The sequence below is a fragment of the Sardina pilchardus genome, chromosome 2, assembly GCF_963854185.1.
Source record: "Sardina pilchardus chromosome 2, fSarPil1.1, whole genome shotgun sequence".
NCBI classification, from domain to species: Eukaryota; Metazoa; Chordata; class Actinopteri; order Clupeiformes; family Clupeidae; genus Sardina; species Sardina pilchardus.
Genome location: NC_084995.1, coordinates 33,012,671 through 33,029,976, shown reverse-complemented (window position 1 = coordinate 33,029,976; position 17,306 = coordinate 33,012,671). Strand labels below are relative to the sequence as shown.

General features: G+C 40.6%; 1 protein-coding gene across 1 annotated transcript; it reads left to right on the top strand.

Annotated features, from left to right (window-relative positions):
* The first annotated feature begins 5,738 nt into the window (after nt 1–5,738).
* Nucleotides 5,739–16,978, top strand: cop1 (COP1 E3 ubiquitin ligase). The gene is made up of 20 exons (XM_062527645.1): nt 5,739–6,389; nt 7,124–7,183; nt 7,379–7,476; nt 7,866–7,930; nt 8,399–8,518; nt 8,607–8,675; nt 8,798–8,857; nt 9,813–9,904; nt 10,026–10,083; nt 10,406–10,520; nt 10,654–10,789; nt 11,544–11,687; nt 11,788–11,896; nt 12,486–12,567; nt 13,178–13,294; nt 13,405–13,522; nt 13,665–13,789; nt 14,253–14,413; nt 15,309–15,353; nt 15,563–16,978. The coding sequence occupies exons 1-20, from the start codon at nt 6,040–6,042 to the stop codon at nt 15,578–15,580; spliced, it is 2,142 nt and encodes a 713-aa protein (XP_062383629.1). The 5' UTR covers nt 5,739–6,039; the 3' UTR covers nt 15,581–16,978.
* Nucleotides 16,979–17,306: the final 328 nt, after the last annotated feature.

The following is a 17,306-nucleotide window of genomic DNA, read 5'->3' as shown; positions in this document are numbered from 1 at the left end:
TTATTACTATTATTATTATTTATATTTTTATTATTATTATTATTAATAATAATATTATTATTAATATTATTCATTAGCTGTTTTATTGCAGCCTACTTATTTGGTTATAGTATAATGCTAAACTTTCTGTTCATTTTAGGTTGCCTAAGGGCAATTCCATATCAGTTGGAACAGGTCCGACACCATGGTCCTCAGTTTTTCCTGATTTTTGGTCCAAATGTTCCTCCATGTCTCATTAGAAGAAAACCAAAATTTTAGCTGGGTATCTTGTTTAGTTTCTGAGATATGGCTCTTCAAATGTGGTTAGACGCGTCCTAAAAAAAGGCTGAAAATTCTGGATTTAATGAGCACCACTTTTTTTTAAACCCCTCTCCTCTCTTAAGGCTACCATATTATTTTCTAAAAATTTGAACACTGGGGCAGTACCCTGTGTTGTTGTCCAAAATCATAAAGGAATTACAGTCCTTCCCACCATTGGAGACTTATTCATCCAAACAAACCCATATTTGTTTTGAAAGCAATGAAAAAAAAAACCTGTTTTTGTTCTCTTATGGTCATGAATGGCTATTACTCATAGTTTTAAAACTCTACATATATATAGTCCATGAGTAAGAGAACATGTTGACAAAAAATTGAGAATGTTAGTTTTCATATTTCGAGGCTATGAGCCTTCAAAGTTGGCCAAAATGGCGTTTTTTCCTAAAAATGCCACTTTTATTGCCTTTTTCCAAGGACAAGATGAAATGCAAATCCAACACTTCTTTTTTTCTGCAATAGTGTGGCACTTTGTAGATCATTTGAATGTGGTAGATCCAACCTGTCCATTTTAATATCCCCACAGCACATGTCTGAAGTTAGAAAAAATGAAAAAATGTCTTTGCTGAAGGAGGTGTTGGTTTGATTTGTATGAACCTCTTAGAAGGACAATATGGGGTGTAAACCCATTTTGTCTTTTTGAGGGACCAGCATGCCATCCTGTTAACAGGATAAAAATCTTATATCCCATTTTTACTCTTTATTGATCCCTTAGAATATGTCCAAAAGTTGTCATAAATGAAAAAAGGCGACTAAATTGAGGGGCTTAAATGGCCAAGTGGATCAAGTCACACAAGGCTAAAAATGAAATATAAGACAGAAGAGATACTGAGGGAGAACACTGTGAAATGTATAACCCCTGCTATGATGGCCTTTGAACCCACTGTGTCCTTAACTGAGGTTCATTCTTATTAAACAAATTTCTTCTGCATGAAGCATATTGTCTCCTGGTTGCTGTTGGAGTTACCGTTGGATGCAGCTTGCATTGTGATTTGTTCTAATGGTATCCCTGGACAATTAACCCGAGATCCACTTAGATAAACATAACCCTAGGACTAGTGAAAATCCTACACTTTTTGGTCATCCATATCCATCCATAAGTTAAACCCTAAGGGAGGATTTTTTTATGTCACACAAAGTGGGTACCAATCAACTCCAAATGGTCTGAAACATACTCCTACATAATATCTCAAACCATGATTTTGGCCTCAACACTTAAGCAAATTTATTTTTTTTGTTTTTTCCCCATTCGTTTCAATGGGAAATAGTTTTTTGCGAACAACTCTTGAACGGAAGGTCGTAGACTCAATCTGATTTGCTCCATCAGACATAATTCGACCATGAGGATCAAGCAAGAAGTAAATGTTTATTTCTATGACCTTCCGTTCTCTAGATATAGCCTTTTTAAAGTTTATTTCCTGTTTTAAACCAACTTCCGGTTATCACAGGATATTAGGGACACAGTGGGTTCAAAGGCCATCGTAACAGGGTTAAACATTTCAGTGTTCTCCCTCAGTATCTCATCTGTCTTATATTACATTTGTAGCCTTGTGTGACTTGATCCACTTGGCCATTTAAGCCCCTCAATTTAGTTGCCTTTTTCATTTTTGACAACTTTTGGACATATTTTAAGGGATCACTAAAGGGTAAAAATGGGATACAACATTTTTATCCTATTTACAGGATGGCATTCTGATCCCTCAAACAGAAAAAAATGGGTTTACACCCCATATTGTCCTCCTAAGAGGTTCATACAAATCAAACCAACACCTCCTTCAGCCAAGACTATTTCTCATTTTTTCTAACTTCAGACATGTGCTGTGGGGATATTAAAATGGACAGGTTGGATCTACCACATTCACATGATCTACAAAGTGCCACACTATTGCAGAAAAAAAGAAATGTTGGATTTGCATTTCATCTTGTCCTTGGAAAAAGGCAATAAAAGTGGCATTTTTAGGAAAAAACGCCATTTTGGCCAACTTTGAAGGCTCATAGCCTCGAAATACGAAAACTAACATTCTCAATTTTTTGTCAACATGTTCTCTTACTCATGGACTATATATATGTAGAGTTTTAAAACTGTGAGTGCTAGCCATTCATGACCATAAGAGAACAAAAACAGGGGGTTTTTTTCATTGCTTTCAAAACAAATATGGGTTTGTTTGGATGAATAAGTCTCCAATGGTGGGAAGGACTGTAATTCCTTTATGATTTTGGACAACAACACAGGGTACTGCCCCAGTGTTCAAATTTTTAGAAAATAATATGGTAGCCTTAAGAGAGGAGAGGGGTTTAAAAAAAAGTGGTGCTCATTAAATCCAGAATTTTCAGCCTTTTTTTAGGACGCGTCTAACCACATTTGAAGAGCCATATCTCAGAAACTAAACAAGATACCCAGCTAAAATTTGGGTTTTCTTCTAATGAGACATGGAGGAACATTTGGACCAAAAATCAGGAAAAACTGAGGACCATGGTGTCGGACCTGTTCCAACTGATATGGAATTGCCCCTAATTGAGGTTGTCAGATTGCCTTATGATATTGCCAAGAGGGGGACAAAGTAAGTGTTTTCCCATTTAAAATGGCTTATTTTAAAACATGTTTAAATCAATTTATAGATATTAATGATACAATCATTTACAAGTAGGCTATTTGTTGGCTCTTACATTGATATCAACATAACAGATGTTAGTTAGTTAGTTAGTTAGTTAGTTAGTTAGTTCATGCTCTGCAGTTTCTCAGAAACAGGTGCACTGTTTCAATTTGTCATTCATTTTTAATGAAATGTGACTTTTCAATTTCAATTTGAGGTGAAAGCCTGCACATTCTGCTCTTGGAAGTCTACAATGAATCTCTGTCTCATAAGATCCAAAGAATCAACTTCAGTCTGCGTTGTGATGCTCTTGCTCTACAAGGAATACCTGTAAGCATCCGCCCTTAAATTATGAATCATCAGTTGGAAACATTCATAATAGGCTATGTAAGTGATTGACTATAGCAGGCAAATTTCAATCATAGAAAAACATGTGTTAACCACTTAGCTGACTCACCTCAGCAAGCACTTTCTAATTCTTTGTTTCTTTTTTTAATTTATCTAGTTTTATTGGGATTTTTCGAGAAGTTTAAAGATTAGGTTTTACACATGATTGCATAATTGCTACAGTCAAGAATGTGTGCAAGTCTTTGTTTCTGCTTTGACAACATTTCACCCAACACTGAATGCTCAAAACAAAGTAACAAACATCTTGAATTTGCAATCTGTTGAGCGACAGCAGTGCCACACAGCAACTTGAGAGTGTGGCGTAAGCCCTTCCCCCTGTTGTCCCAGTTGAATAGTAGCTCTGTAACAACACTGAACTGTGCAGGTGCATAAGCTAATACTTGGACTTGAGGGGGATTTTCCCACATTTATACTCAAACTTGCACCATGATAAAATGGCATATTGAGAAAAATAATATCTAGTTAACTTCAGATTTCACATTTTTTAACCCTACTATTTTTGCCTGGCTCAATTTGCAAACAACCCTGACTAGAGCGACTGGCAGTTGTGGTAGGGGCCCCTTCAGGGGTAGAAAGGGTCCTAACAGTGGGAGGCAAGAATTCCGCAACCAGCCTGAGGATCTGCCTGCAAAACATTCAGCTTTTTGTAGGAAAGTGCTTTGAGATCCAGCTGCAACTGTGCAAAAAAGTGAATGGTTGCTCCTGGGCCTCACCCCCCACTGCAAAGGACCTCTAAGAGATTATCCTTCATTTGAGCCTGCCCAACCCCTACCCATGTCTGACTGGCCAGGAAACACAATGGGGAAAATTCAACCTGATGTGCTGGACAAATGCAGAAACATTCAGGGAGAGGGAGAGAGAAACATCCCTATTTTCACAGTTCTAGCCAGAGTGGTATAATTTAGTGTGTGTGCGGGGGGGTGCGGGGGGTCTTTGTTTATTGACTTTTCTCCTTCGTCATGCGCTAAGATTCTCCTGTAACATAGGTGCATAGTACTTCCGCATGTTGTTTGTTTTACAGCAAGTAACCATAAACCACAGAGGGAAAACATAATGTTTACGTTGTTCATAACTGATAGCAGGTGTGTTATCAGAGTGACACAGCTGATTTGGGTTTAAGACAGGATAATGCATAATAAAAGAAGAGTTAAAAGAAACTGTTTCCTCTACTTTTATTTCATAGGCTACGTAATGTGGCCATGGCACAAAACTGATATTTGTTAATAAATAGATAAATAAATAAATAAAAGGTGAAACACTCAATCCACAATTATGCAAATTCAGATCCAGTGTTTACATCATCCATGCACTATTTTTTTTAAAAAAAACATATTGCATTTAAATTGATCAGATACACTCAGTTTGGCAAATACTGAGTAAACTGAAAATGTCATATTATTCCCATACAATCAGCAGATTGTCTTCATGTCTAGTATAGCCTACACGAGCAAAGCTGCATTGTTCATTCTGGATCAAGGTTAATAACTGCCATGATATCCATCTCTCTCTCTCCAAAGTGTAACAAATCAGGTTTAGACACCTTGTTGGGCAAATTATCGGTCTAAATTAGAATCGATTACTATAAATTAATTTATGTGCATTCATGATGTGCATATAGAATAGTGGACAGCATACTGTAAATAGGGCTTACTTTTGAAGGGGCCAAGGAAAAATAAAAATATGGGCCAATTTAAACACAATCTCAAATAAATGTGATGTATTTTGAAGTACATATGGCAGCCTATTTATTATTTTTTTTTATTTATTTTTAATTTTTAGAAAAGACTGATAACGTGAAGTTTGGATGAAGATGCATCAGTGGTGACTTAATTTATCCACATATGCCTATGTATTTAGTCATTTACAGGTGTTTATTAAGCTGTTGATTCATTTAATTAGTTAGCCACTAAAAGAGGATGCAATGCCCCCTAGCGCTTGACTTAAGACCTGCATAAATTCTCGGGACAACCTCTGTTATGATGAAGCCGATCATGAAAAAAAAAAAAAAAAAAAAAAAAAACAATTACATCTGATGCCGTTTTGGTTCACGTTCAATGGTGCGATTTCATAGGCTTCACTATGGTTAATAGACCAGATGCTTTTTCACCTCATGTCTGAGATCTGCCTATGGAATTCCACTGACACGCATTCGATGGAACGAACTAATGTTTTTTTTTTCTTTTTTTTTTTTCCTGTAGCTACGTCCAGAGAGTAGGGAAAGTTTATTTTTCTTATCTGCTGCTTTTTGATGATTGGCGCATCCCGACTCAGTTGAGGATATTCTCGGAATAGTGATGGGCCTCCATCAAGTAGCCTACTCCTTCACAACAGATGGCAGTACGATACATTCCTCAGCTAACAGCCTTCTCCATCGACGTAGAGGAAGTTGTCGCATGCTACTGGGCAACTGAGGATATTTAGCGTAGCTAGCTAGCTAAAGTGTATGCTGTTAGATTTTGTCAACAAAACGACACTGAGCTGAATGTTCTCACGATTTTACCGGTTTTGGTCGGTGTTAAACTATTCGGGCTGCATCAGTACTTTCCCAAATAACTAGCTAAATAGTTGCCATTGGAGTGTCATCGTTTTTGAATATCTTACTGAATTACCGAATCTTAACGTCAGCTAGCCTGTTATCTCGGGGATCACTGCCCGGATGCTTTGAAGAATCGAGCAACGCTAGCTACGGCCTTCCAGTGGACTTGAGCAGCGGCTTTGAAGAATGTCAGGTAGCCGTCAGCCGCTCACTGGTGGAGGGTCAGGCTCAGGGCCTGGAACAAGCAGCAGCATTAGCCCTGCCAGTAACACCAGTGCAGTCAGTGCTGTGAGCAATGCTACAAACGGGAACAATTCTGGAAATGCAGTATCCTCACGAACTATGGGAACAGGAGGCGAAGGATTGCCTGTACCTTCACTTGGGGTCCAATCTCAAAGGGGCAACAATTTAACACCGCTTAGTGGCAGACCTGGATCTTCTTCTGGAGGAAGCTGCAGTAAAAAACGACATCTACAAACTCCCCTTTATAATGGTCTTATAAATTCTTATGAAGATAAGAGCAATGACTTTGTATGGTGAGTAATTTGTTGAGTAATGCCATCAAGCTGTTGAAAGTTATCCAAACTAGTGATGGCCAAGCTGCTAACTTCGCTATTGCTAACGTTGCATGGGTAATATTTGGTGGCAGCTGAACAGCTAGCCAACGTTAAAATCTCAGTTTGAAATCCCGTTTGGCAGCTATTGTGATTCTCTGTTTTGAAACGCCATTAAGGGATGTTCAGACTTTATTGAACTTCGATTGACTTTCTCCGGCTCTGATACTGCAGAATCCAGAAAACTAGAATAAAAAAGTTGTAAGAGTCTGAGAAGCCCGAGAACGAACCAGCCAGCAACGGCAATGTTAGCCATCTTAGTTACCTTAGCTAGAAGCTACGTAGCTTGTTATCGCACCTAACGTACACGGCCGCAGTTATCATTTGCCAGACTTTGTTGCAAAACTACTATTTGTCTAATTGATCAGGTTCGAAACAGTTGTTGCATTAAGTATTTATGCGTTGAAAAGGCAGATCTGGTATTGCCAGTGGTCTGTCGCTTGCCAGTTAGCTAAGCAGCTATCCTTCACAAAGTAACGTTCGTTTCATTGCTTTTAATGACGTTGTAGTGAAGTAAAACTGTCCAGGAGAGATTAACCAGTGTCATTAGTCAGTGGCCTTTGGCACAACATCAGGGCAAAGAGTCTTTTCTTGAATTTGACATGCTAAATAATGTTTGTAATTTAAGTAACGTTAAATGTGTCTTGTTTTACAAGTCCCATCTGTTTTGAGATGATAGAGGAAGCTCACATGACAAAGTGTGGTCATAGTTTCTGGTGAGTAGCGATGTTGTCGCTGAGATGTATTTCCTTTTTACGTTCTTGTCATATTTCTCTTTAATTAAAAAAAAAAAAAACCCAACTGTGTATAAACGTACATGTCTAAACGCGATCCATATTTGTCATAATTGTGCATACTTACTAACGTGCCAGTTATTGATTTGATTAATCTTGTTCTCAATTGCCTCATAGTTACAAGTGTATCCGTCAGAGCTTGGAAGACAGCAACAGGTGCCCAAAATGTAACTACATTATCGATAATGTGGATCAGCTCTATCCAAACTTTCTTGGTATGTTAATTTAACACTTTTTTTTCTTATTGGAATAAACTTTACTCTAATGCAGTTATTACTCATCTCAGTAATATTGTTGTCCAAAATCTTAGGTTATACACCAGCTGTGCCCACCTGCCTTCTGACTGCTAGTGTTCTCTTTGTGTTTTTGAGAGATCAGAATAACAGAATTAAATGCAGACTTAATTTGGGATTTCTAATATATAACATGTGCAATGTTGTCATTTTCAAGGGCATCATTAGGGATTATTAGGTTATCAGATCAGTTAAGAAGACTTCTTCTCTATGTATACCTTTTTTATACAGTCTATGAGAGCAACTTAATTGTTGGTGAATTGCAAGGTGTTTGTTACTTATAATTCATATGCATTTGTGTATTTTTGTAGTAAATGAGCTCATTCTGAAGCAGAAGCAGCGCTGTGAGGAGAAGCGACTCAAGAGAGACCATCCTGTAAGTGACCACGGTTGTATACACAATCCCAATCCCAATCCCAAAGCGTCTCCCACAGAAATCTTTCCCCTCCTTATCAACAACCCAATGAGCATAGACTACATAACAACATAATAACTTGCATGTTGACACTGTTCATTGATGAATAGCCATTTACTTATAGTGACACTTTTTATAGGTTAATAGCCGTTTTCTTTTGCCATTATTATTCACCTGCTTGTTTGTGCACTGTGCCATTGCTTGTTTGGGCCTGAACCATTGCTGCCTCCAACATGCATGTTGGAAGAAGAATTATCAACAATCTAGCGGTTTAAAAGCAGATATATATCTAGATACTCATGAGATACCAGTATCGTGCATGAGAAAGTGTTCTGCCATCCCTATGTAGTTTCAGTTTGAATTGTTTTCCGTTTTGTAGTGTTAATTAATCTCATAGCATGTACGATGACATATCTGCTCTGTCTATAGAATGGTCATAGATGGCCGTTTTCCCAAGATGTTCTGGGCACAGATCAAGAAAGTCTGGATTTGGCAAACGTCAACTACATGCTGGAGTTATTTCTGCAGAAGAAGAAGCAGCTGGAGGCGGTAAGATGGGTTTCCCCCTTTCAGTCTCTAATAGTGGTCAGGGGGAATGCAGATTTGGTGATGCATTGACCCATTCACTATCTCTTAGGAATCGCAAGCTGCTCAGCGCCAAATCTTAATGGAATTTCTTCAGGAGGCAAGACGAAATAAGAGAGAGGTGCCAGTACTCTTTAATCTCCATCCATTCCACTCTGAAATGTTGATCTCTTTCTATGCTTCAAGCCCTTGTACCAACTTCAAATGAGCGTTTGTGCTGATGGCTGTTTTGTTACTCATCAGCAACTAGACCAGTTACAAAAGGAGGTCAACTTTTTGGAAGAAGACATCAAACGAGTTGAGGTAAGTATTTGTCTTTGAATATGATATGATCTATTTGGTCAGTTGTGCTGTGATTGTATTACTTTTGGTTTTTTTTCCAGCAGAACTTGACATTTTTCAACCCCCTTTACTCTCAAAAATATATCAAAATTCAAAATTCAAAATTCAATTCAATTCTATGTTATTTTTAATGTTGCCTCTAAACTAATTATTTGTCATTAAGGCTTCGCATTTGTTTTAAAGATTTGGAGCACTGGTACCTTAGTCCAATTTATTAAAAAATATGTCCCATTTGTATGCTCTAGTTGAAAAAACAGCAACAAAAGACATTTCATTACAGCAGCACAAGAAGCTCTTTATGTTGCTTATAGTTTCACATCACAAAGTTGGCCCAATGCAGATATGGGAGCCTAATATCATTGTTGGGGAAGGAGAAACTAGCAATGTCTGTCTTGTGAAAGCTGTGCTTTTCATCTTTCTAAATTGGCTAAATGATTTTTTGAAGTATTTTGAATCACCTCTGGTTCATGCAAAGTAGATTTTCTCGTTGCTCACTGCTTTGCTTGTTTTTTTTGGGCATCAGTACACTAGACACTCCTGACCGGACGTGAAGGAAAGAGCAAAAATGTAAACACTAGAATCAAGCGTTTGAGCAGAGCGCGTTGTATTACTGCCTATGACTAGCACACTTTCAGAACAACAATAAACAAAGTATAGCCTCACAGCTCTCTCGTGGCTAAGAAATGCATGAAAAGTTGGCTTGCAAAATGAGAAGTCCACAAATCACCAGAACATCTTGAGGCCAAATATTTTTGAGGTCAACTGTGACAAAAAAAAGTCCAAAAATCTATGGTGCCTTTTTATGAACTGCAAGCTGGCTCTGCATGAGCAATGGTAAGCTAATGCTTTGTTGTTGTCATAACTAATGTTATGTCTTGCTATTGATACTGTTTCCATCTGTTGTGAATCATTATAGGAAATGAGTGGACTACATTCACCATCAAGTGACATGGACCCCAATTTGGACAGCACAGTTCCTCAGTTTGAAGCCCCTTCTCCTGCACCCAGGTGAGAGGCCTTGGCCAGGGAAGTGGCTGACCGGGAATTGTTGCTCAGTGCTGCCCACGTTGAATAGCCTGACTTTTGAGGTGATCCGTGAAGTCACCCTGTGATTTTCTTTTCTTCACAGTAGTATTATAGAGTCCACAGATTATAATCAACCTCCGGGATTTGGCGGAAGCTCTCAGGTAATGACAAGCTTTTGTTTTTATTCTGACATTAGGGTTTCAGATGAAAATTAATGTCATTAAGGCTTCTATATGTTTGTTTTAAAAGATTTGAGCCACTGGTACTTCAGTTAAATGTTAAGTCGTAATTTCCATGTGTATGTTCAAGTTTAGCTGTAAGTATGGCAAAGAAAACAGCTCAAAGACTGAAGGAAGACCTTGTCATCATAACAAAAATGAACTTTGAATGATTTTAGGACAAGTTATATTTAGCATTATGTTAAGTCAGTTTGGGGATATGGCGGCATACTATGATGTGACATAACTTTTTTTGTTGTTTTAGGGGAAAAGACAAACGTGGTATAATAGCACACTGGCGTCACGCCGAAAAAGACTCACTGCTCACTTTGAAGACTTGGAACAATGCTACTTCTCCAATAGGATGTCTCGAATAACCGGTAACAGAAGACATTGTAACATCACTTGAATGTTGAATGTTGATTTATGGACGCTTTTCTGGATAGGCATGTCTAATTACACTCTTCAACTCAAACTCAGTTTAATTGTTCGGTTTGTCTTGTTTTCTTGAAGATGACAGTAGGGGTGTAAATCAGCTGGACGATTTCATGGAGTGTCTCTCGAAATTCACACGGTACAACTCTGTCCGGCCTCTGGCCACCCTCTCCTATGCAAGTGACCTCTACAACGGCTCCAGTATTGTCTCCAGGTACTGCTGTGTGAACATCTCTCGTGTCTTTGCAGTAGTGTTTTTGTCCACCGCATTAGGCCCTTACTGCATGCTTACAGGTATTTATTTGCAGACGAAGGAAAGTAAACAAACGATATCCGCTGAAATTGTTTGACCCTCACTAAATGATTTGACATCTTACAGATGTGTCTTTGGCTTTGATTTGTCTTAGTTGTCCTTCAAAATGACTGATTTACGTCAGGATAACTGAAAAGCTGATGCCATTAGCTGCCCCTATAAAACAGTATGGCTCTTTATGTGTTAAGCTTTCAGTACCGGTAAAGTCCAGTAGATGGTGTTCTTGTGTAATGAAAGACTTTTCATGTGACGGAATACCTCAATGTCCAAACCTTGTTTGTAATCCGTAGAGTAATTTGAAAATGCATTTTTAACACTGTCTCAACAATGAATTGCTTAGAAATTTAGCAATTTTCTTGATGCCTGTGTCATGTGGGCTTTCATGGAAAATCTGTAGTCTGTAGAGCTGTGCTGTTTTCACTTTCGTTCAGCAGCTTATGGTGATGGTGATGACACCCTGGTGAACGGTGATTCATTGATGCAGTGCAGACACAGTAGTGCGTGGAAGATAAAGCTTGCCTGTCTTGAGCCATGTTTGTGATGGAGAGGGACCTGTGAAAGCCGCTAGCTGGCACTGATCGGGGTCGTGTTGGCTGGCGCCAGGGTTGACCGTTCTCCTCTGTCCCCCCCCCCTTGCCCCTCTCCCTTCCTGCAGCATCGAGTTTGACCGCGACTGTGATTACTTCGCCATCGCCGGCGTCACCAAGAAAATTAAGGTCTACGAGTACGGCACTGTGATCCAGGATGCCGTGGACATCCACTACCCCGTCAACGAGATGACGTGCAACTCCAAAATTAGGTGTGCCTCTCCACCTTCACATTTTCCGCTGGGAAAGCGTTTGCGTGCTTGACCGTTTCCAATGCTGACATGCTGTACTTGCACACTTCCTCCCATGCAGCTGTATCAGCTGGAGTAGCTACCACAAGAATCTGTTGGCAAGCAGCGACTACGAGGGAACGGTCATCCTCTGGGATGGCTTCACAGGTCAAAGGTCAAAAGTCTACCAGGTACGTGTACCCCTTGCTCAGGCCAGAGGGAGTGTCTTGCCTCGATGCCTTATGCATCAGGAGGGAGTTCATAGAGCGTTTTTTTTTTTAAAACCATTATGCAGGTTTTTTCTCCCCCTACTGCCTGTTGTGAATAATGACTCTGACCAGCAGGGTATCACCTCTGGGCTTTCGCTATATCTCATTGGTGATTTACTAGTCAAGTCCTGTAGAAAAGGAGCTACATTTTTCATAACATGAAGTTGCCCATGGTCAGGCTGCATTACCTATGTACATATATGACGGAAACATGTTTACCGTATTCTCTGTGCTGCTCTGTGACAGGCGGGAATTTTTATCCCCCCCCCCCCCCCCCCCTTTTTTTTCCTTTTTTCCCTTCATTGTTTATTTCATAGCGGGAGCCCGTGGTCACTTCATGAATTGAAATGCACACCAGGGAATCTTCTTTGCCTGGAGAGCCATTGTGGGGGCCTTCAGATTGCATTTCCGCTTAACGTGTCCGCGCATTATGTTTAAAGTGCCCAAGATTGCCTGGGCCCTTCAGATGTCTGTGCGTTGTGACTAAACTCATTTGCCGCGGTTCCCTCAGGAGCACGAGAAGAGGTGTTGGAGTGTGGATTTCAATCTGATGGACCCTAAACTTCTGGCTTCCGGCTCAGATGATGCGAAAGGTAGGAGGAGAGAATTTTACGCTCGTCTAAACAAAAGAAGGCATCATTTGCCAGTATGAGGGTGGGGGTGGATGAGGGTGGTGGAGGGCCTTGCAGATTTTTTTTCTTTTCTTTTTTTTTCCAGCCTGAAGCATTTCAACATCTTACAGCCTTATTGCTGCATTCCTCATTTAGAATTCAGCTATTTACCATGGAGCATAATTTTGATGGCTGTAGATTAAAAAGATGCATTGAAAAAGACATCTGAAAAGAAAAGCTTTCTCTCAGGATACACCATATTCAAAGCTAATTCCGCTGTGATGTGACCTGCATCAGTAATGGTTCAGTAGCTTTTGATGCTCCAGAAGCTTTTGCCTTTTCTGCAGGCTTTTCAAACCATACCTTCTGAATAGCTCTCATCCTCCTCATCTCAGTAGTTTGCTTATTGTTATCATTTCAAGAACTAGTTTTGTAATGGGACCTTTCATAACATGAATAAGAACTTTATTTGGAGACTTGTTGTCAAGTGTGTTAGTCATTGTTGTTCTGCTTTGAAAGTATTGTTTTGACATTCCACCGCAAACTGTTATTAAATACATTTTGGAAACAAATTTTATTTGTGCTCTTTTAGTGAAGTTATGGTCTACCAACCTTGACAACTCTGTGGCCAGCATCGAGGCCAAGGCAAATGTATGCTGTGTTAAGTTCAGTCCCACCTCGAGGTATCACCTTGCCTTTGGCTGTGCAGGTATTTGCCTTCCCTATCGCAATTGCTTTTGCCCACAACAGTACACAAATCACAAATCTGGTCTAACGTTCAGAGACTTTTTGTAGGCTAATATGTTCATGATCTTGCAGACCATTGTGTCCACTACTATGACCTGCGGAACACCAAGCAACCCATCATGGTCTTCAAGGGACACAGAAAAGCTGTTTCTTATGCGAAATTTGTCAACGGGGAGGAAATTGTGTCTGCGTAAGTCCCACAGGCCTACATTTTGTGTTTTTGTCAAATGTGACTTATGTACTCTTGGGTTTCCCAAAGTACTTTATTTAGTTTTTCGTTCCATTTAAGATGTTCCCTGTGCCCCCCCCCCCCCCCCCCCAACCCCCGACAGTTCCACGGACAGTCAACTGAAGCTGTGGAACGTCAACAAGCCCTACTGCCTGCGCTCCTTCAAAGGCCACATCAACGAGAAGAACTTTGTGGGACTGGCCTCCAACGGAGACTACGTGGCGTGTGGTGAGTGTGACCACACACACAGCTCCTCTTCTCCTCAGGGGGTTGGTGCTGGTGATGCTGCTGGTGGTGGTGCTGGTGGTGGTGAAGGGAGAGCGAGAGAGACAGAGGAGCGATGTACTAAAAGGCCCAGCTGGCACAGGCATTTTCTGCCACGGGGCATCAGAGACCCTGGCACTGAACAGAGCGCTGCTCTTTCCTCCTCGATGAGAGCGGCGCCGTGATGGGGTGTTGCGTGCGCCGGGGGTCGTCCATCAGAGTCCGCCTGCTGATGCCGCGGGGAGGGGAAGTGTGTGTGTGTGTGTTTATTAGACAGACGAGGGGAATATTAGTATCATATCACGGGCTTGTCTTCTTAGAGGAGGTGGCTGGATGTAATGAGCGCAAAGCGCCACTGACGGAAGCCCGTGATGAAGCACTTCATCACTGACACTGTCTGGTCGTTCTGTATTCCCCCCCCCTGCAGGAAGCGAGAACAACTCCCTTTATCTCTACTACAAAGGGCTGTCCAAAACGTTGCTGACTTTCAAGTTCGACACCGTGAAGAGTGTGCTGGACAAAGACAAGAAGGAGGACGACACCAACGAGTTTGTCAGCGCCGTGTGCTGGAGGGCGCTGCCAGATGGGGTATGATGATGTGGCCTGAATAGTGATCTCACCCAGACAGCCTCCGCTAGACATCCATTAGAGCATAAGAGCACGTGTAAATTGCAGTGCTAATGTTAGGAAACTTTGTCTGGCAGGCTGGTGAGAGCTGTTCAGATGACTTGATATCAGACATTTTGAAGATGGCCTGAATATGATGGATTTTTAATGTGAATAGTGTTGATTTGTAGTATTGATAGTGGATTGAATGAACAGTAAGTAGTAACAGAGTTGTTTCCTTAATATTGAAAAACATGGAATGGGATGATATGGATGATTTTACTCACACATACATGGTTCTCGGCCATTCACATATATTTGGTGTACTTTTGATATGAATATGAATCTTTTAGCACCTTTTTGCTTTTATGTGGAAAAGCAGCATGCTTCTTATATGGGATTCTGAATGCCTGCCTCTTGCCCTGTGGCTACTGGACCTCATGCAGCGGAGTGCTTACACAAACAAACAAACAAACAAATAAAAACAGCCCCCAGCCTGGAACTATGCCATCCCCGAGTGTTGGGAGGAGGGGGCCTTAAAGCCAGCTTGTATCAATACTTCATCTGCGCCACAGTCAAACTGCAAATGTATCATAAAACAAACATGGCCTCAAGTTCTCCCAACCTCCACACATCCATTTCCATGTTGCATAACTCTGTTCTCTTGTCATTTTCACTCCCTGAAAATAGCCTCTTTATGCATGAGCACACAACCATTAGCTCTAGCGCTAATGCAGCACAGTGATTTAGCCGCTTATGCAGAGGTGGCAGCATTGAAGTGGCGCCTTTTTGCTCACCTATAGAGCAAGTTCATACTGTACAACATGGTGGCTGGTAATAATCAGAACCCTTCTCTGTCCTTTTCTCTATTGCACAGGAGTCTAACGTGCTGATCGCTGCCAACAGTCAAGGAACAATAAAGGTTTGCTATTCTTTTGTGATGTTCATTTAGAGTCGAGGGTCCTCCTTTTGATACTAGATACTGCTACTAATCCTCATGCCAGTAACAAGAAGGCTCTGACTGCATGCTAATATGAGACTGAGGAGGTGTCTGAGTAAAACGGGTCTTCATCAGTGGTGTCATAGTAGGTTAATACATAGTAGGTTAATATGTGTTTTCTTCCCGCACAGGTACTTGAGCTTGTTTGATCATCGACCCCCTTTGTGAAAACGGCATCATTCTCACGTTCGGAAGGCCAGTAACTGGATTGGCATTGTTTGCTCGAGCGGAAGCAAACATTGGACAGGTTGCGAATAAGTCAAGGTGCGGAAGAGTTTTTGATTTATGTCTACGACTTCCTTTGGAGCAGACGGACTCTGTCGTTAGCGATTTTGGATTTTTAGACTGAAATCAAGTGAGCACTTCTGGAGAGAGTGGGAGAGGACGAAGACAGTGCATCACTGATCGCCTCTCTCGTTAAACAAGCCTCTTTTAGTTGTGAATAAATAACAGTCCTTACTGAGTGACGTGAACGTCACAAAAATCAACTGAGTTGACTGGATGGAGACAAGACAAAAGCGTCAGCCGGAATAAAGACAGCCACACAGCGGAACTTGGTGTCAATTAAGGCCAAAGCACAAGAACAGACCACAATGAAATGCTTTCCCTTGTACAGGTTTTCAATCGAGCAATGCTACTTTTTTTTTTTTCTTTTTTTTTAGCCTGTTCTCCATCTCCTATTTTAATGTCCATTGTCTTGTATCGTCTGTCAATTACATTCTCAGATTGAAACGCTTGTCTTTTCCCTCATTTTCCATTCGGCAAAGCTCTTTGCAAAGTGGAAAAAAAGTTTACAGTACATTCAGTATATTGTAACTCATGTATTGTATTCATTTTTGCAGCAAATAAGGAAGTATTTCTCATGTTTGATATTCTCAGATAGCATGGCTCTCGTTTGGCACGACGCATGTGCAATCGAAATGATTTTTTTTTCCCTTTCTGATTAATTAGGCTACATTGGGGAAGAATATTGGCCAATAGATAAACACTCGATAAAGCTAGGAATGGATTCAGATGAAACAGATTTTTTAAAGTCTCGCTATTTCAGTTGTCATTGATCTTAAGGGCTTGGATGTAGACTTCCCTTTGCATTTCAGGTCCAGGATTTAAGGACACAAATAATAGAACACTTTAGTTGAGTTTTTAAGCAAGAGCAGACTTAAAAGCCAGGCTTTTTAATCTGGGAATCTATTAGTGTTCCCTTTGTTTTTGACAAGCGCAACTCTATGGGAATATCAGACTTTCCACTAGTGCAAACATTGGAAATTGCTGTTATGAGTTCACTACATGTACTTTATGAAACCTTTTTCCCAATCACTTACAATGCAGCTGCTCTTTCATCACTGAGTGTCGGTCTAAGTATTATTTATTTTTATAATTTATAGAGCATTTTTGAGCGTGGTCCCACATCAGCCGTGGGCTCCCCGAGGTCGGTGTTTGTCTTTCCGTAGGAATTCTGTAGTGTACCACACCTATTCCTATTTGTGTCTTTCCATCCTCCAATTTTAACTACTTTGCAAATAAATAAATAAATGATCGACTTTTCATTTACGCAGTGGTCTCGCTTACTGTCTGATGTTAAATAAGTCTAGCAGTTGTCTAGATCCTTGTCGTCTTCATATATTCGCTATGCTTTTGAGTGTCCTTCCACAAGCACAGTTCTTAATCCAATGCACTCTTTGACAGGTGTATATGTGTATGTGTGTGTGTGTGTGTGTAGGGGTTCTTATGGAAACGTCAGCGTCCTCCTTTCTTCTTATCACTTTGACAGAAGAAGAAAGACCTCCAAAAAGCTCTCAGTATTACCCCTCCTACTCCGCTCGGCTAGCGAACCTGCAGTCAGAGGTCTCCCTCCGAGCTGCCTGCACGCTGGCG

Excerpts from the sequence above, each read along its gene's own strand:
- cop1 (XM_062527645.1), top strand. The coding sequence starts at position 6,040 with ATGTCAGGTAGCCGTCAGCCGCTCACTGGTGGAGGGTCAGGCTCAGGG. Across the intron at positions 10,790-11,543 it reads GGCTCCAGTATTGTCTCCAG|CATCGAGTTTGACCGCGACT; the intron begins GTACTGCTGTGT and ends CCCTTCCTGCAG. Across the intron at positions 13,790-14,252 it reads CGGAGACTACGTGGCGTGTG|GAAGCGAGAACAACTCCCTT; the intron begins GTGAGTGTGACC and ends CCCCCCCTGCAG.